This window comes from Hyperolius riggenbachi, chromosome 10, assembly GCF_040937935.1.
Source record: "Hyperolius riggenbachi isolate aHypRig1 chromosome 10, aHypRig1.pri, whole genome shotgun sequence".
Lineage (NCBI taxonomy): Eukaryota > Metazoa > Chordata > Amphibia > Anura > Hyperoliidae > Hyperolius > Hyperolius riggenbachi.
Window position 1 is genome coordinate 98,721,776 of NC_090655.1, and position 20,544 is coordinate 98,742,319.

At 40.7% G+C, this 20,544-nt stretch overlaps 1 protein-coding gene across 6 annotated transcripts in view; it reads right to left on the bottom strand.

The window, feature by feature from the left end:
* The window catches only part of PRKG1 (protein kinase cGMP-dependent 1), a 1,426,855-nt gene that overhangs the window by 231,498 nt on the left and 1,174,813 nt on the right, over positions 1 to 20,544 (bottom strand). For all 6 annotated transcript variants that reach the window (XR_011024535.1, XM_068258259.1, XM_068258261.1 and 3 more), the window contains exon 6: positions 7,473 to 7,550. Coding sequence is in view for 5 of the 6 variants with exons in the window: in XM_068258259.1 (XP_068114360.1) it covers positions 7,473 to 7,550 (78 nt within the window). In the remaining variant the exon portion in view is untranslated. The remainder of the gene's footprint in view (positions 1 to 7,472; positions 7,551 to 20,544) is intronic.

The window sequence follows — 20,544 nt, forward strand, 5'->3', positions numbered from 1 at the left end:
CTGATCACCCACCCACACCAATAGATCGCCCGCAGATCCGACAACAGATCACCACCCAAGCGCAGTGTTTCCATCTATTCTCTACCCTAAACACCTACTAATTACCCATCAATCACCCCCTGTCACTGCTACCTATCAGATTAGACCCCTATCTGCCCCTAGGGCACTCAATCACCCGCCCACACCCTCAGAATGCCCTCAGACCCCAGCCCTGATCACCTCGCCAGTGCATTGCTTGCATCTATTCTCCCCTCTAATCACACCTTGAGACACCCATCAATCACCTCCTGTCACCCCCTAGCACACCTACCCATCAGATCAGGCCCCAATTTGCCCCGTGTGGGCTCCTGATCACTCGGCCAAACCCTCAGACCCCCTTCCGATCACCTCCCCAGTGCATTGACTGCATCTATTTTCCCCTCTAACCACCCCCTGAGACACCCATCAATCACCTCCTGTCACCCCCCTAGCACTCCTATCCATCAGATCAGGCCCAATACAACCTGTCATCTAAAAGGCCACCCTGCTTATGACCGGTTCCACAAAATTCACCCCCTCATAGACCACCTGTCATCAAAATTTGCAGATGCTTATACCCCTGAACAGTCATTTTGAGACATTTGGTTTCCAGACTACTCACGGTTTTGGGCCTGTAAAATGCCAGGGCGGTATAGGAACCCCACAAGTGACCCCATTTTAGAAAAAAAAAGACACCCCAAGGTATTATGTTAGGTGTATGACGAGTTCATAGAAGATTTTATTTTTTGTCAAAAGTTAGCGGAAAATAATTTTTATTGGTTTTTTTTCACAAAGTGTCATTTTTCACTAACTTGTGACAAAAAATAAAATCTTCTATGAACTTGCCATACACCTAACGGAATACCTTGGGGTGTCTTCTTTCTAAAATGGGGTCACTTGTGGGGTTCCTATACTGCCCTGGCATTTTAGGGGCCCTAAACCGCGAGGAGTAGTCTAGAAAACAAATGCTTCAAAATGACCTGTGAATAGGACGTTGGGCCCCTTAGCGCACCTAGGCTGCAAAAAAGTGTCACACATGTGGTACCGCCGTACTCAGGAAAAGTAGTATCATGTGTTTTGGGGTGTATTTTTACACATACCCATGCTGGGTGGGAGAAATTTCTATGTAAATGGACAATTGTGTGTAAAAAAATCAAACAATTGTCATTTACAGAGATATTTCTCCCACTTAGCATGGGTATGTGTAAAAATACACCCCAAAACGCATTATACTACTTCTCCTGAGTACAGCGGTACCACATGTGTGGCACTTTTTTACACCCTAAGTACGCTAAGGGGCCCAAAGTCCAATGAGTACCTTTAGGATTTCACAGGTCATTTTGCGACATTTGGTTTCAAGACTACTCCTCACGGTTTAGGGCCCCTAAAATGCCAGGGCAGTATAGGAACCCCACAAATGACCCCATTCTAGAAAGAAGACACCCAAAGGTATTCCGTACGGAGTATGGTGAGTTCATAGAAGATTTTATTTTTTGTCACAAGTTAGCGGAAAATGACACTTTGTGAAAAAAAACTATTAAAATCAATTTCCGCTAACTTGTGACAAAAAAATAAAAACTTCTATGAACTCACCATACTCCTAACGGAATACCTTGGGGTGTCTTCTTTCTAAAATGGGGTCATTAGTGGGGTTCCTATACTGCCCTGGCATTTTAGGGGCCCTAAACCGTGAGGAGTAGTCTTGAAACAAAAATGACCTGTGAAATCCTAAAGGTACTCATTGGACTTTATGCCCCTTAGTGCAATTAGGGTGCAAAAAAGTGCCACACATGTGGTATCGCCGTACTCGGGAGAAGTAGTACAATGTGTTTTGAGGTGTATTTTTACACATACCCATGCTGGGTGGGAGAAATACCTCTGTAAATGACAATCTTTTGATTTTTTTACACACAATTGTCCATTTACAGAGGTATTTCTCCCATCCAGCATGGGTATGTGTAAAAATACACCTCAAAACACATTGTACTGCTTCTCCCGAGTATGGCGATACCACATGTGTGGCACTTTTTTGCACCCTAACTGCGCTAAAGGGCCCAAAGTCCAATGAGTACCTTTAGGATTTCACAGGTCATTTTGAGAAATTTCGTTTCAAGACTACTCCTCACGGTTTAGGGCCCCTAAAATGCCAGGGCAGTATAGGAACCCCACAAATGACCCCATTTTAGAAAGAAGACACCCCAAGGTATTCCGTTAGGAGTATGGTGAGTTCATAGAAGTTTTTATTTTTTGTCAAAAGTTAGCGGAAATTGATTTTAATTGTGTTTTTTCACAAAGTGTCATTTTCCGCTAACTTGTGACAAAAAATAAAATCTTCTATGAACTCGCCATACTACTAACGGAATACCTTGGGGTGTCTTCTTTCTAAAATGGGGTCATTTGTGGGGTTCCTATACTGCCCTGGCATTTTAGGGGCCCTAAACCGTGAGGAGTAGTCTTGAAACGAAATTTCTCAAAATGACCTGTGAAATCTTAAAGGTACTCATTGGACTTTGGGCCCTTTAGCGCAGTTAGGGTGCAAAAAAGTGCCACACGTGGTATCGCCGTACTCAGGAGAAGTAGTATAATGTGTTTTGTGGTGTATTTTTACACATACCCATGCTGAGTGGGAGAAATATCTCTGTAAATGGACAATTGTGTGTAAAAAAAATTAACAAATTGTCATTTACAGAGATATTTCTCCCACCCAGCATGGGTATGTGTAAAAAATACACCCCAAAACACATTATACTACTTCTCCTGAGTATGGCAATACCACATGTGTGGCACTTTTTTGCAGCCTAACTGCGCTAAGGGGTCCAAAGTCCAATGAGCACCTTTAGGCTTTACAGGGGTGCTTACAATTTAGCACCCCCCAAAATGTCAGGACAGTAAACACACCCCACAAATGATCCCATTTTGGAAAGTAGACCCTTCAAGGTATTCAGAGAGGGGCATGGTGAGTCCGTGGCAGATTTCATTTTTTTTTGTCGCAAGTTAGAAGAAATGGAAACTTTTTTTTTTTTTTTTTTCTCACAAAGTGTCATTTTCCGCTTACTTGTGACAAAAAATAATATCTTCTATGAACTCACTATGCCTCTCAGTGAATACTTTGGGATGTCTTCTTTCCAAAATGGGGTCATTTGGGGGGTATTTATACTATCCTGGAATTCTAGCCCCTCATGAAACATGACAGGGGGTCAGAAAAGTCAGAGATGCTTGAAAATGGGAAAATTCACTTTTTGCACCATAGTTTGTAAACGCTATAACTTTTACCCAAACCAATAAATATACACTGACTGGGGTTTTTTTTATCAAAAACATGTTTGTCCACATTTTTCGCGCTGCATGTATACAGAAATTTTACTTTATTTGAAAAATGTCAGCACAGAAATTTAAAAAAATCATTTTTTTGCCAAAATTCATGTCTTTTTTGATGAATATAATAAAAAGTAAAAATCGCAGGAGCAATCAAATAGCCCCAAAAGAAAGCTGTATTAGTGACAAGAAAAGGAGCCAAAATTCATTTAGGTGGTAGGTTGTATGAGCGAGCAATAAACCGTGAAAGCTGCAGTGGTCTGAATGGAAAAAAAGTGGCCGGTCCTTAAGGGGTAGAAAGCCCTAGGTCCTCAAGTGGTTAAGGCATCATTTTTACATCCGTGACCCTCCGTTCTGTTATTGTGTGGTCAATGTGACTAGTGTTACTTGCAAATTTTCACCAAAGTCATTTTCGCATCGAAAATGCCATTTCCGTTTTCAAGATTTTTTCACATTTTTGCTTTCGATATTTGTCATGTAAATACATTAAAATGATTGCGGTTAATAGCAAAGCCCCCTTACCAGCTAGAATCCCCAAACTTGCAGGGCATGTTAAGGAGAAAAGTGGGTATAAGAGAGGGGGGGAGGGATTCAGAAAGACCTTATAGTTTTGGAGAAAATCGATTTTAAGGTTACAATAGGAAAAAAAGTATACATTTAAATGCGGTAAATGACAGATAATGTAGCAACCTAGTGTAAATTTACATATATCAAAAGAAAGAGCAATACATATTATGACGGGGTTTCTGAGGGTGTCCATACGCAGACATACGGACCCACTGGAAAACCCCTCGAATTAGCAACGCTTTAGCCAGGGATCGCTAAGGCTGTATAAGGATCCCTGGCAACTTAACCTATTTTTTGAAACATTTTTTGTTGTTGTTCAGAGTGTGGGAAAAAAAATATATAATGCAGCCCCCCTCCCCTCCCAAGCCTCTTTAACCGTTTGAACCCCAGGCTAGGATAGTCAGAATGTGGGGCATGGTTCATGGTATGGGGAGGCTCGGGAGAAGAGGGGCCGCCAGGCCCCCCCTCTCCCCCAGAGCCCTTGTCCAATCCATGGACAAGGGCTCTTCCCCACCTACGATGGGAACAGGAGGTGGGGAAGACGACACCCTGAGGGGGTCCTTGGTGGCATCTGGGAGTCCCCTTTATAAAGGGGATCCCCAGATGCCCACCCCTCCCCAGGAGAAATGAGTATAGGGGTACATAGTACCCTTTAACCATTTCCACAGAGGGTTAAATGAAATAAAAACACAACCATGAAAAAGTCCTTTAATATTCTTAATTACCCAGAAATACTTACCTGTACCTTTAAAAAAAATTCCATGTCAATATCCTTGGAAATGTCCCACGCCAATATCCTCTAATGTTGAAATCTTGATTGAAGATCTCAGCGCACCCACCATCACACTGCTGCCGGGTCCCCGCACAGCCCTCTTGTACACACCTTAACATACCCTGCAAATTTGTCATTAAGATGCCTTAAAGTGAACTCCCTGTCACCTCCTTTCAACCAAAAAGATGGCTGGAACCATCAAATCAAACATTTGCCTGTTCTTTTAAAACAGTGTGGGTAAGAGATTATATTACCTATCTATTTTTAATTAACATAACAAATGTAACTTAAAGAGACTCCGTAACAAAAATTGCATCCTGTTTTTTATCATCCTACAAGTTCCAAAAGCTATTCTAATGTGTTCTAGCTTACTGCAGCACTTTGTACTATCACAGTCTCTGTAATAAATCAACTTATCTCTCTCTTGTCAGACTTGTCAGCCTGTGTCTGGAAGGCTGCCAAGTTCTTCAGTGTTGTGGTTCTGCTATGAACTCCCCCTTCCAGGCCCCTCTATGCACACTGCCTGTGTGTTATTTAGATTAGAGCAGCTTCTCTCTTCTCTCTTATCTTTTACAAGCTGGATAAATCGTCCTCTGAGCTGGCTGAGCTTTCACATAGTGAGGAATTACAGACAAGGGCAAAGCTGTTTGCAGGAAGAAAAGAGCAGCTTGAAACTTCAGTGCATGAGAGATGCATGGGGAAAGAAACACACAAATGATCTCTTGAGATTCAAAAGGAAGGGTGTATACAGCCTGCTTGTGTATGAATGTATTTTCTATGTGTGGACATACTGTACATCAACCTACTTCCTGTTTTGGTGGCCATTTTGTTTGTTTATAAACAAACTTTTTAAAACTGTTTTTAACCACTTTTAATGCGGCGGGGAGTGGCGAAATTGTGACAGAGGGTAATAGGAGATGTCCCCTAACGCACTGGTATGTTTACTTTTGTGCGATTTTAACAATACAGATTCTCTTTAATGACAGTATGTTTGTTTAGGCTGGAGTTCCTCTTTAAGTGAAACAGAACATCTAAATGGGGTGAGAGGTTGTTAGCTGAGATAAGACTCCTTCTTTACACAATACTCACAGAATTGGGACTCAGACTGTCACAGAGGGTTATAAATTCCGAGTTTACAAGTTTAGGATGAGAGATAGTTATGGAATTAAATAGCATCAGCTTCATACCAACATAAAAAGTTTTTTTACTTATTTTTATTGGTCCACAGCTTTGAACCAATTTATAAATGTTCTGCTATTAATCTATCTTTTGACGATTTGAAGCCACTAGTGATGAGCGTAATGACCTAATTACGATTATGCAAAATTTTGCGTAATTCGCAAAATTATGTTTATGGCCGTAATTGAAATTTCGTGAATTTCACGAAATTACGTGACATTTCGTGTTTATGGGGAATTTCATAATTACGATCATTTTTTTGTAATTATGATCATTTAGGTAACACAAACAAATCACTATTTTGTGTTTAACACGGATATTTGTTCATTCTCAAAATTGTGTCCCAGTCCAGAGCCTCCTGATACATTTAAAGTGACAGCACTTGCAGGGACCTTTGCATTATCAGATATTGCAAAGTCCAAAACCAAGTGTCTCAGCATGCATGACCACTAAGTGCACCAGGGCAAAGTGCACCTGTCTTAGAAGTGGCTGCAGATAGAGCCTCCTGATACATTTAAAGGGACAGCAAAATTACGAAACTCAAATTTCGTTTATGGAATTCCGAATTACGTTTTGTATGGCAATTATGAAATTATGAATTCATGTCGTAGTGGCAAAATTTGTGTCCGTCATTTAGTACGAAAATTTTGGCTCAACACTAGAAGCCACCCTTCAGGGCAGTGACATGAAGATCCTTCATTCAACCTCTCACCCCATTTAGATGTTCGGTTTCACTTAAGGCATCTTAATGACATGTATTTATGCTTGAAAAAAAATCTATGTATCCCCGTTTGATGTTGCATGTATATAGTTATCTGTACCATCACTTGTAAGCAAACAGGATTGAGCCTGACGAAGGCTATACAGCCGAAAGCTTTCTTACTCTTATTCTTTTAAGTTAGCCAATAAATGGTATCATCCTGATTCCAAATTTCTTGCTTTTACTTTTTACTCGTCGAATCAAAAATTGTACCTATTTTCACAAAAATAAGGCTAAAAGAATATTGGTATTTTTGCTCATCACCAGAAGTGAGGCATTTGTCGATGCGAAAAAATAGCTGCAGATGCAAACTTGTGTTCCATTCAGCGGAATGGAGCGAAATGATCTGTGCAAACATAACAAAAAGATGCTACTGACAAACATAGGGTCCATTCACCTCCATTAGCGTCCGTTATGGTACGGTCTGCTAAACAGACCAATGTGAACTGGGCCTATAATGTAAGGTAATGTAAAACAAAAGGCTGGTATTTCTTAGTTCCGTGAATAACACATTTTCAGTCTCCACCACGTGTTACCCAAATACCTTTGATGACTATTATTTGTTCAGTCTGGCTGATTTGAATGAGGATAGATCACAAAGTGACACTGAGTAAACACTCTTTTGAAACACTGGAGATGCACACAAAAACTCTTTACAAAAGGTATAGTTATTGAACTGTATCTCACCTTGTCTAAAATTCAGCCCATTCACCCAAACATCATGTTAGCAGCATTAATTAAATGCAATAAACTGCAGCCATAAATTGCTTGGAGGGAATATTTGACTGGCATTCCATTTCCCAGGTATGTTATTATGGTTTCAAATGAAGCGTGGACTTCAAGAGGTGAAGAGGATCTTACCTTCCCTTTGCTGATGATGAAGAACGTGTCCCCTCGAGCACCCTGTCTGATAATGTAGTCTCCACATTCATAGTGAGTCTAAAAGAAGTAAAAAAATGTTATCATCATCTGCCTGGTAGTCAGGCCAATTCACACAGCAAACCTTTGAAATGCATCACAGTTTTGAAAGCTGCCTGTGTCAAGAAATGCACTGATCTAAAATTGCAATGAGAAAACCGTAAGTAAACTGCTGCACAGTAGCCTACTATATATGCTAAGTGACCTCCAGGCATCTGCTATATCTACAGTCACCAACTATCCTCCACCAGTTTTATATATCATCTTGACACACTAGCATACATTCTATTTTGATGTATTTTAAAATAAGCGAATTACACGAACTCAATTTATTGCAACATACCTGTAAAAAGTGTGTGTGTGTGTGTGTGTGTGTGTGTGTGTGTGTGTGTGTGTGTGTGTGTGTGTGTGTGTGTGTGTGTGTGTGTGTGTGTGTGTGTGTGTGTAATGGCCATTATATTTTTATGTACATCCATAGTTATTGCAGAAAAGTCCAGAAGCAGGGAATTTAATTGCGGAAAGCAGGTAGGTAAGATTGGTTGCTGCGATAGGCGACCATGTTAATAGTTGTGATTTGAAGCTATAACTAAAAAATGTGGGCACTGGCAGCTTCACAGCTTTTAACATGGGCACCTACAGTGGCACCCAAACTTCTTTGGAAAAAAAATGTGGCAGCTGTGGAGTTCCACTTCTATGCAGTTGGCTGCTGCCAGAGTTGAGCAACTATACTGCCGCTGGCTCGCTGGGAGCAGTAGTGCACCAGAGCTTGGCCTTTGGGAGGTGGTTAGTGTTGGGCATATATAGGGAAGAGTTAGTGTTAGGAGTAGGTGGGGGATGGTTAGTGTTGGACATAGATGAGGAGAGTTAGTGTTAGGAGTTGGTGGGGGGGATAGTGCTGGGTATGGATAGAAGAGAGTTAGTGTTGGGAGTAGTTTGGATGGTTAGTGTTAGGCATAGATAGGAGTAGGTGAGGTGGTTAGTATTGGGCATAGATAGGGGAGAGTTAGTGTTAGGAATAGAGAGGGGAGAGTTAGTGTTAGGAGTTGGTGGGGGGTGGTTACTGTTTGGTACCCATACACGTTACAATAAAAACATTTGTTTTTCCCGGTTTTCAACCAAAATGATTGAATCAAATGAAAGTTGAAAAAACAATTATTTTTGATCAAGAAAAATGAACGATTATCCCATTTTTTCTATAAAATCTGTTCAGACATGTTGGAAAAATCTTTTTATTCGATCTAATGGAATAATCAAACTAAATTATCTAATCGAAAAAAAGAAAAATTGTACCATGTATGGGCAATTTTAGGCATAGGTAGGAGTGGGTTTGTGTGAGAGTTGGGGTACAGGGAGTGATAGAATATCGGTAAAAATTACTGATATTGTACTAAAGCAGATAGTAGAATGTCGGTAGGATTACGGATATTGTGCTACCACTATTTAGCACCCATTTTTCCAAGCGCCTTTATTACGTGTACACAAAACCGCCTGCCTCTGCCCCACACACACCCAGGCATTTGTATTTTGTTTTTCTTACTGCTCATCCGTTCTAGCAGATTCATTAGGAATTGCTTTACTTTCATTCTCCACAATCTTTTATTTCAGGGAAATGTGTGGTTTCGTTTTACACAAAATATTCACTGTAACGAGTAGCGTCCTTTTTCATTGTTACAAACAATTTCATGCATAATAGGAATACAATGTAACAAAACATTTTGCATTGGAAGAAATATTATTGCTATTAAATGAGAATCTTAAATGCGGTACACTGCAGCAGCTTTCCTTCAACTGCAATTTTCCCAAAGGCCTAACGCTGCCTCTACATCAAATGACACAATATTATTTTCCCTAACATGCATTGATTGCGCTCCAAAAATCTGTTTGCTTTTTAATGCCACTGTAAAAATATAATAAGAATAGTTAACCTTTTCCAAACTGGGGTAAGCTACTCTGAATCAAAACAAAGATAGAAACCCTAAAACATTATTCAGTGTGTGATTTTACAGCAGTGTCTTATGCTATGATGAATATGAATAATGCAAGTAATTAATCAGTTTTAGACATAATGGATCTAGTTACTTTTATGGAGGTTTCTGTTGTGTCCCTTTTTGTAACCAGCAACCAGGGCGGGTTCTAGACATTTTGCTGCCTGATGCAAACTTGTGAGGATGTGCCTTTACCCCCTGTCTGATTTGGAATGATCGCACAGCACCCCGAAATTTACTCTGCTTTATTTAATGTTCTCACGTGACATGCTGCAGCTCAACACAATAGCGCACTGGCTGGCTGTGAGTCTGTGACACATTTCTCACCCTCAGCCACTCCATTCCTCCTCAGGAAGGTACACACAGTACAAACATGTTGCCCCTGAAATCTCTGCACCTGATGCAAATGTTCCACCTTGTTTTATGAGAGAACCGGCCCTGCCAGCAACCACATGTGTATATATGTTTTCATGCACCTCACTACTACAAGCATTTAATAGTTGAGAAGATCAGTAAAAAGAAGAAAGGAAAGAGAGAGGAGAAGGGGGTAGAGTGAGGGAAAGAGATAGTGGAGAGATATAACAGAGTGAATATAAGGGAAAGAGAGTGAATAAGAGAATGAATTACAGCTTCATGTTAAATACTGTATTCTTTTTTTTTCCACTAAAATATTCAGTACTCTGTAATGAAATGAAAAACAATTTTTGAAAATACCAAATCAAAATGTCACAATGACACAAGTATGTAGTCCCTTTACCAGGCCCATTTCTAGGGCCGTGCGGCCCGTGCTGCCGCCAAGAGCGCTGAGGGGGGGGGGGTGCCGTGATGGAGGGAGAGCCACAGCTGTGGGGAGAGCATTCCGACCTCTCCCTCCCTTCTTCTCCCAGGCTGCCCTCCGTGCTCCCCCCTCCACTGCAGAGAGAGCGCAGCAGGAATCGCTGTATACAGCAACTCACCTTCCTGCGTTCCAATCGCCGATCACTTGCCACTAGTCTCCTCCTCTGCATAGCCGCTTATACACACTCTACTTCCTGCTAAACAGCACAGCAGTAAGCACTGTATACAGCAACTCACCTCTCTGCATTCCAATCGCCGATCACTTGCCGCTGGTCTCCTCCTCTGCATAGAAGCTTATACACACTCTACTTCCTACTAAACAGCATAGCAGTAAGCGCTGTATACAGCAACTCTCCTCTCTGCATTCCAATCACCGATCACTTGCCGCTGGTCTCCTCCTCTGCATAGACGCTTATACACACTCTACTTCCTGCTAAACAGGAAGTAGAGTGCGTATAAGTATCTATGCAGAGGAGGAGACCAGTGGCAAGTGATCGGCAATTGGAACGCAGAGAGGTGAGTTGCTGTATACAGCACTTTCTTCTGCGCTCACTCTGCAGCGGAGGGGGAGCACGGAGGGCGGCCACAGGCAGAAGTTGGGCCGCCATTTGGGGGGAAGGGCACCTACCTACCTACCGATCTAACCTATATTGTGGGCACCTACCTATCTAACCTATACTGGGGGCAGCTACCTATCTAACCTGTACTGGGGGCTCCTACCTATCTAGCCTATACTGGGGGCACCTACCTATCTAACCTATACTGGGGGCACCTACCTATCTAACCTATACTGAGGGCAGCTACCTATCTAACCTATACTGTGGGCAACTACCTATCTATTCTGTACTGGGGGCTCCTACCTACCTAGGCTATACTGGGGGCACCTACCTATCCAACTTATACTGGGTAAACCTACCTATATAAAATGTACTGGGGGCACCTACCTATCTAGCCTATACTGGGGCACCTACCTATCTAACCTACATTGCACACAACCTATCTAACCTATACTGGGGGCACCTACCTATCTAACCTATACTGGGGGCACCTACCTAGCTAACCTATACTAGGAGCGCCTACCTAGCTAGCCTATACTGGTGGCAACTATACTGGCTACCTATATTGGAGGCACCTACCTAACTAACCCATACTGGGGGCACCTACCTATCTAACCTATGCTGGCGGCAAGTATTCTAGCTACCTATATTGATGGAACCCACCTATCTAACCTATACTGGGGGCAGCTACCTATCTAACCTGTACTGGGGGCTCCTACCTATCTAGCCTATACTGGGGGCACATACCTATCTAACCTATACTGGGGGCACCTACCTATCTAACCTATACTGAGGGCAGCTACCTATCTAACCTATACTGAGGGCAGCTACCTATCTAACCTATACTGTGGGCAACTACCTATCTATTCTGTACTGGGGGCTCCTACCTACCTAGGCTATATTGGGGGCACCTACCTATCCAACTTATACTGGGTAAACCTACCTATATAAAATGTACTGGGGGCACCTACCTATCTAGCCTATACTGGGGCACCTACCTATCTAACCTACATTGCACACAACCTATCTAACCTATACTGGGGGCACCTACCTATCTAACCTATACTGGGGGCACCTACCTAGCTAACCTATACTAGGAGCGCCTACCTAGCTAGCCTATACTGGTGGCAACTATACTGGCTACCTATATTGGAGGCACCTACCTAACTAACCCATACTAGGGGCACCTACCTATCTAACCTATGCTGGCGGCAAGTATTCTAGCTACCTATGTTGATGGAACCCACCTAGCTAACCTGTACTGGGGGCACCTACCTATCTAACCTATACCAGGGGCACCTGCCTATCTAACCTATACTGGGGGCAACTATACTGGCTACCTATACTGGAGGCACCTACCTGGCTAACCTATACTGGGGACAATTATACTGGGGCACCTATGCCGAGTTACCTATACTGGGGGGACCTATAGCTGGCTACCTATACTGGGGAACCTATGCCTGGCTACCTATACTGGGGGGACCTATAGCTAGCAACCTATATTGAGTGCAACTAGATCTGGCTAACCTATACTGCAGGCACCTATACTGCGGGTACCCATGGTAAGGGGGGCGCAATTTTTACACACTTGCCCTGGGTGCATTTTAGCCTAGAACTGCCCTGCTCTTTACTATGATACTAACAATTTAGCTCCAATGCATCCCATTCTGTTTATGATCAATGAGCTGTTGCTATTGACTGACAGACTGAACTAGTAAAGGCATGTACCTGTGTATACAAGGTATCCCAGCTGATAATGTTAGCAGAGCCAAAACAAAACCATGATATTAACAGTAGGGAGGAGTTTCCGAGTGCACGTTTTGAATTAAATGGAAGTCTTAAAGTACATACACACGTCGAATTTTCACAAACGACCCGTCGTTTGGACGTCAAATCGCCAAGCGGATCGCTCAAGTCCAGTCTTATCAGCTGAACGACAGACTGTACACACCCCCGATTTGACGTCCAAACGAACCGTCGTTTGGACGTCCAAACGATGGGCCGTTTGCTTAAATCCGATGTGTGTATGTACCTTTACACCTGCTGGCTGCAGCAGAGAGAGTTAACTCATTGCATTCCACATCACTCTGATGCTTTAAAGGAGGAAGCATTGGAATGATGTGGAATGTAACATGGAAAGCAACCACCAGAGGCAGCAACAGGGATGAGTATACCCCTGTGTTGCAGCCACAGGTGTAAAGCTTCCAATTCATACAAACCTCAAAATGCGTACTCAAAAGCTCATCCCTATTCCCTAATTGACATGGCAGAGATATAGGAAAGGCTGAGGCAGGAAAATTCTGATGCTGTTACAGAGCACTTATACCAATTTTAATTAGGGCTACAGCAGTGCTCAGTGTATAATTTGGGCACTGTGGGTTTACATTAGAGCTTGGTTTAGAAATGTAGGTGTAGGGATTACAGTAGGTGTTATAGTAAGGCTAGATTTCTAATTTTTAGATTTAGAAATTTTTAGATTAAGAAATTTACAGCAAGAAGGGACAGGTAGTGTTAGGAGTAGGGGAAATCATACAGGAAAACCCTAACTACTCTGGGCTTCAGGTCAGGCTGGTCATAAAGAAAGCATTCCTCAGCAAGAGTACTGATAGGCATCTAAAGAACTCCAATTAGGAAATAAGGCCCTCTGATAAAGCCGTGTCTGAACCTTTGGCCTGAGGAAACCAGATACTGCACATGACCTGACAATGAAAACTTGTGATTGGCAGCATCATATTGTGGGTTTGTTTTTCAGCACATAACAATGAACCTAAGCACAAATTAAAGACAGCACAGTACCGTGTGGCCAAGTAATGCACAGCAAGATACTATTTTCTGACTTATCTGTTCACAATTTCTTCACTTTTATAAGATTTATACATGCATGCTGTGTCATGAAACTCAGAACAGGGGAAGAAAACATTACAATTATCATAGCATGGTAAGCACACCAAGGTATTTTTTTAACACACCACCCAGAGATGTATCCAGAGATGTTACAGTTGTGTTTTTTAATAGCATAACTTTCATTTAAGTTACACAGCAGAGATAGCAATCAACTTATTCTGTATTTTTGCCATGTAGAATACAGAGCCTGCTGTAATAAAAAGTCTCATTCATATTATCCTGATATCCCAACAGGACACAAATTTGTACTCCCCAGTGTATACATTATGGAAATCAGGGTAATGCACTTTGCATATTGATTCACCACTAAATGAATTCTGATTTCAGTGTGTGAAACATACCTAAAGTACCTTCAAGCATGTGTTGTATTATTATAGTGTAAAATCAGATGACATTAGAACAGAGACTCTATGCTAGCATTGAAATGGGGCAGCAACATTGAGACTGGGTCAACTTCCATATTTATCTGAAGCTCTGTTATGCTTAATAAGATGTCTGCATGTCATATTGTTTTGATAGTTTACGGTTACTTCCCTGATCTGACAAGTTCATGTGTATGACAAACAGTTCACATCTCATCAGCTGTTTGAGAAGACATCAACCACAAAACTCCAGGCAGATATTTAAAGACATCCAGGCTAATACAATATCATAGGACTAGGCATACATAGGAAGCTACAGTCATATTTGTACTGACTTTCATGTTGTACATACTTGGAATTAGTGAGCTGCAGGCTGCATAAAACTTGTCATCCAAATAAACTGTACTAATTCGAAAATCAGCTATTGACAATATCCCTTGAAACCAGTTTAAGAAAGAAGTAGGGCTAAGAAAATATAGCTAAATTACAAAAAAAATATTAAAATGTTAATATGCAAAGTGGCCCGGCAACTGTGGACAATATATATTTGTCACAAGTTCGTGTTTGTCACAAGTTTTAATTACTCTCATGAAGGAATTCTGTATCCCGACTCCAAAGTATACAGGACAGCCTATCCAGTGTTCCCTCCCCCGCCATGTGTGTGCGCAAGTGTCTTCAGCTTTTATTGCAGCCTGTGTGGCCGGTATTCACTGTAGTAACACATGCTGCAGTGAAAGCCTGAGGCACCACACTCACGCACACATAGCAGGAAGGGAGAGAGTGCAGGAGCACAGGCTGCCTTGTATATTCCTCCTTGAAGACACGTGAGAGGATGACGCAAACTGCCGCTTGTCATAGCAGAAGCAGTAGCCTGACACTGAGTTCTGGTCGCAACAGACACAAGAAACAAAAGAACTCTAACCATCTGTACCCGCTGTAGGACAAAATAAAACATTTACATTAGACTTGTGGTTGACTTCTGGGAGTCACAGAGTAACGTGCCTTTGTGTTACTTCTGTGGAGCTGGGAGCACTTCCATAGCTTTGCATTACACAGCAAGCATGTACTGTGGCCAGTCTCATAGACCATGGCCCATATGCAAGTCACTTTTTCTCCTGAGTTTTCTCCAAGGAGATCATTTTTAAACTTCTTTTTAAGATAACTTTTCTGCATTCTGCAGTTAAAACAACCCAAAAATAGGTGAGAAGGTACTATTACAATTATTTTGAGTACTTTCTTGCTTTCTGGTGGTGTAAAAGGCATTTTCTTGACAAGTTGTGAAAATATCACCAAGGAGAAAACTCAGGAGAAAAAAATAATTGCATATGGGCCCAGGCCCCCTGAGTTTTCTCCTAGGAGATAATGCCACCTCCTCTTTAAATTAACTTTTCAGCATTTATAATGGAAAAAGTACCCAAAGTTGGTGAAAAAGTACTATCAAAATTATTTTGTGTATTTTCTTGCATGCTGGTGGCTTAAAAAGCATTACATGGCAAGGTGTGAAAATATCACGTAGGAGAAAACTCAGGAGAAAAAGTGAATTTCATTATGGGCTCATGTGTGAAAGGAGCCTTACTATTACACTGAGAGACAGAACAGGTTGTTCCTGTCACAGGTGCCCATAAGTTCCTAAGATTCGGCTTTGCTGCATCATATCTTCAAATCCACACGTTGTCTATTCATGATTATAGAAAAATTAAAATGTGAAATAATGTCTCTGTTAACAGGAACCAAACAGATTCCAGGTCTTTTTGTGTGAAAACTGATTAATCTTCAAAGAGTTACATTTGCAACCCAAAAACATGCTACCAAGGAAAAAAAAACAGAAAAAAAACCCTACATTTTAATGGAAGAGTAATGTAAACTGAAGTACATAGAAAGACATCCGAAGAGAGAAGACTATGGAGGCTGCCATATTTATTTCCTTCTAATCTGTACCAGTTGCCTGGCAGCCTCACTGATCTATTTGGCTGCAGTAGTGTCTGAATCACACCAGAAACAAGCATGCAGCTAATCTTGTCAGATCTGACAAAAATGCCAGAAACACCTGCTCTGCTGCATTCTTGTTCAGGGACTTGGACAGAGGATCAGTAGGATAGCCAGGCAACTGGTAAAGCTTAAAAGGAAATAAATATGTCAGCCTCCACATTCCTCTCATTACAGTTGGCCTTTAAAGTAAATTAACGATTTTAAGCATGCTTAAAATTTGCAGTTTATGGCAAAACAGCACAAGGTTAAACGCTGCACATTTTCATTTCAGCCACCAGATGGAAGCAGAGCACTGCCCTAGGCGTAATATTCTACTATAGAGATGGTCAAGGATATGGTAATTAATTTTAGATTGCATGCAAGCTTAAAGGGAACCCAAAGTGAGAGACATATGGAGGCTGACATATTTATTACTTTCTGAACAATGCAAATTGCCTGGCAGTCCTGCTGATCCTCTGCCTTTTTAGCTATAGACCCTGAAGAAGTACGCAGATCAGATGTTTCTGACAACAATCTGACCAGATAAGCTGCATGCTTGTTTCAGGTGTGTGATTCAGACACTACTGACCAGAAAGATGAACAGGCAACAGGTATTGTTGAAAAAGAAATGAAATATAGAAATGCCCATATGCCTCACCTCCTCGGTGTGCAGCCCAGAATTAGGCCAGGCTGGGTGCACACTTGTCAGTGCGGGAAAGGTCGAGTTTTCTGTCATGTGATTTTTTTGCGTTTTTGTGCATTTGCATTTTGCGTTGTTTTTCCGCACATGCGTTATTCTTGCGTTTTGTGTGCGTTTTAATACATTTGTGGTTCACATATGCATTTTGTATGCGTTTTACATGCGTTTTTCTATTGAATTTTATGCAAATCACTAGGAAGACAACAGGAAGTGGAAATGTATAGAAAACATTTTAAAAAAACTCATATAAAAACGCATGAAAAACGCATTACATTACGTCACCATTGACTTTCACTATGTGCGTTTGTAAAAAATATGCTACAAAACCAGCATTTTTAAAAACGCATATTATAAAATGCATATTATAAAACACATATTATAGAACGAATTACAAAACGTATATGCGTTTTTTATATCCATTTTTGTATGCAGCCTATTGACTACCATTGCAGGAAAAAACGGAGCGTTTTCCGCAAGTGTGTTCTCAGCCTTAACCAAAACCTCAAGGAAGTGTACTCGATTAACCATTTACCGACAACCTATCGTATTAAAACGTCATGCTTACCGCTATTAACGGCAACATGACGTTTTAATACGTCGCGCATTCCCGCCGCTGCTACCGCCGTGTGCGCGCCGCTACCGCCGCCATTACCGTCGGGATCCCGTGCTGGGTGATTGGGGAAGAAGACCGAACGGTCCTCTACCCAATCGCAGTGCCTGGAGTGAATGGACGTGACCGCGAACAGCGGCTACGTCCATTCACATAAACAGGAAATGTAACAGTTTAATAAAGTGTAAAAAAAAAAGTTAACACGTCCTATGAGTGTTCACTAGCGCCATCTTGTGGCCAAAAAGTATATTACACCTACAAAATACATACATTTTCAAGTATATACACATCATTAATAAAATTACACTTCCAACCCTCCCCCCAAAAAAAACACTTGTAAAAAAAAAAATCAGCTTAAAAAAATAAATAAATAGTTGCCTTAGGGACTCAGCTTTTTTTATTCTATATTTTATGGGGGAAAATTAATTTTAATTTATTACATAGGGGCTTGTAATTATGGCCAGAACAAACAGAAAAATAACCACTTATATTTCAAAATAATATACTGTCGCCATACATTGTGGTAGGGACATAATTTAAATGGTTTAATTATCGGGACCACTGGACAAATAAAACATGTTTGTTTTATCCACAGGAGAATGTTTAATTTTAAAACTATAATGGCTGAACACTGAGAAATAATGATTTTTTTCTTTTTTTTCTGTTTTTCTCATTAAAATGCATTTAGAATAAAAAAATTCTTAGCAAAATGTACTATCCACAGAAAGCCTAATTGGTGGCGAAAAAAACGAGGTATAGATCATTTTCTTGTGATAAGTAGTAATAAAGTTATTAGGGAATAAAAGGGAGGAGCGCTGACAACTGAAAATTGCTCTGGTCCGTTAGGATAAAAACCCTTGGGGGTGAACTGGTTAATCCAATTCCAATTGACCATCTCTATTCTGTAGTGGAACTTCCAACTATTTTCACATAGCATTCTGAGTCCGAGAACATTCAGAGATAACACTAGGGAGATGAAATACTTTTTAAAATCTGACAATCACTAACTCGGAGGTTCACAGAGATGAAAGCATATTTCCATTACAATATTTTTAAGGTCACATCCTACTGTTCATTCCGCAGCAAAGAAGAAACTGTGTTCCCTTTAGTTAGCACCACTGATATATCATAAGGACATCTGAAATGGCTCACGTCTATACCAAACAGAATAACGGGTATCACAATAGTAGCAAAAATTCAAACTGACCTTCCCCAACAAAGGCTAATAAAGCCCTCACAGAAGTATAACCCGGGTCATATGGTAACTCATAAATGTATCCAGTTATAGTAAAGCGCAATAACTTATAAATGTAAATTGCCAGTTACAAAGTGCTTGTGCATAAACAGTGTTGATAATAAATATACACAATACAGTATATTCCAAGTGCAAAGAATAAACCCAATGCAATGGCAGTGCAAACCTGTAAGGAGTGATATTATCTGGAGCTGTCCCATGCACACCCAATGAGGCAGTGCCAATGGGGAGGTGGTTCCATCAGAAAAGAATGCTACCCCGGTTCCTGCATTGTTTTTAAAGGTTGACTTGTCTTCTATTAGCTATGACTAATACAATTATGTACTTTTTGAACACATGTACATTGGTAGATTGAGTCCTTTCAGCTATCCTTATGATAAGGCTGTGGTATTAATTAAAGGGCGCATACTTTCTTCTTTGCTGTGGAATTACCCTTTGGTTCCCTAGCCCACTGTATTTAGCTACATAAAATCCATTTATAGTGGTGTGCACCTATATTGTATGTTTGTTGGATCCTACTGGCAGTGTTTACAGTTCTGCTTGCTCTCTGTCTGCTGCAAGGGAGCTGGTGAATCCGAGCATGTAGCAAGGCTGAGCACAATCTCTAATATGGCAGACAATCAGTATAATTGGAAAAAAAATGTATGCTGAATTAGAATCAAACGTTCCTGATACATTTGTTACCTGAAATTTAGTTTAGCCAACACAATGGCTATGTACTGCTTGCTTATGAGCATCAGGTTCATTCACATAAACAACTGGGTACTCATTTATGAATAGAGATGGTCAATGCTAATAATTCAAGATTTCACACAAATTTAATTTAAATAGTAGAACATTTGGAACTGAGACAATCAAAAATGTCAAAATATGCATTTGATTAGCCCGATTCTAATGGTGGCCATTAACAATACAATTCTGTGGATGAATTATTGTCCAATTTGAAAAAGTGATCGATTAAGTCTGATCAAATTGGTTAGCAGTTTTCTATTAGTGGGCCTGAATGACGTTTTCTACTTGATATAATGATCAAATCAGATGATGAATTGTATCGTTAATGGCCAACTTAAGGTGCATTCAATTGCATACAGTATATCTAAGATTCCTTTGAAAAGAGCACCAAAATTAACATTATTAAATACTGCACATGCTTTTTAATTTCTAAGTTCCTTCCAGAGTCTAGTGCCAAAAAGCTATGTAACCAAACATGGCTATATGTAGTATAGGACTTGCAATAAAATAAGAACTAAAGCAGACTTCTCTGATGAAAGGTATGTTTAACCACTCTAAACAACATGTTATTTTATTACTAAACTTAAGAAGTATTTTGCAGTCCCATAAACAGTCACGGTTTCGGCCTGCCGTGTTACAATTCCCCAGGCTTGCACTCAGCTCTCATTTCAATATGCACATTTAGTACTTGGTTCCCATTAATTCCTTCAATGACAGAACCCTTTACATGCAATAAAACTTCCATGTGCTTTATCTGTGTTCTCAGTCCATTAAGTTTAAATGGGTGTATTTGACTCAAAGACGTGTTTATTAGTCCAGCAAATTATTAATAGCAAGTCTCAATCCTTTCTACAAGCAAACAATGGTGCTAGGTGACATGTACAACACAGTGCAAAACCAACATGTTCTGTTATAGTGATATTAATATTATTACATTATTCTCCGATTCTTAATGGTGATATTTACTCCATTGATCAGCAAAGGTTTATCCCTGTATTTTACCATCAAACTGAAATTCACCCTTGTGGTGGAATAAGTATCTCTCCTAGACTCAGCAATTCATCTGATTCTATAAAGAAAGCAGCATACCGGTTTATGTGGAGCA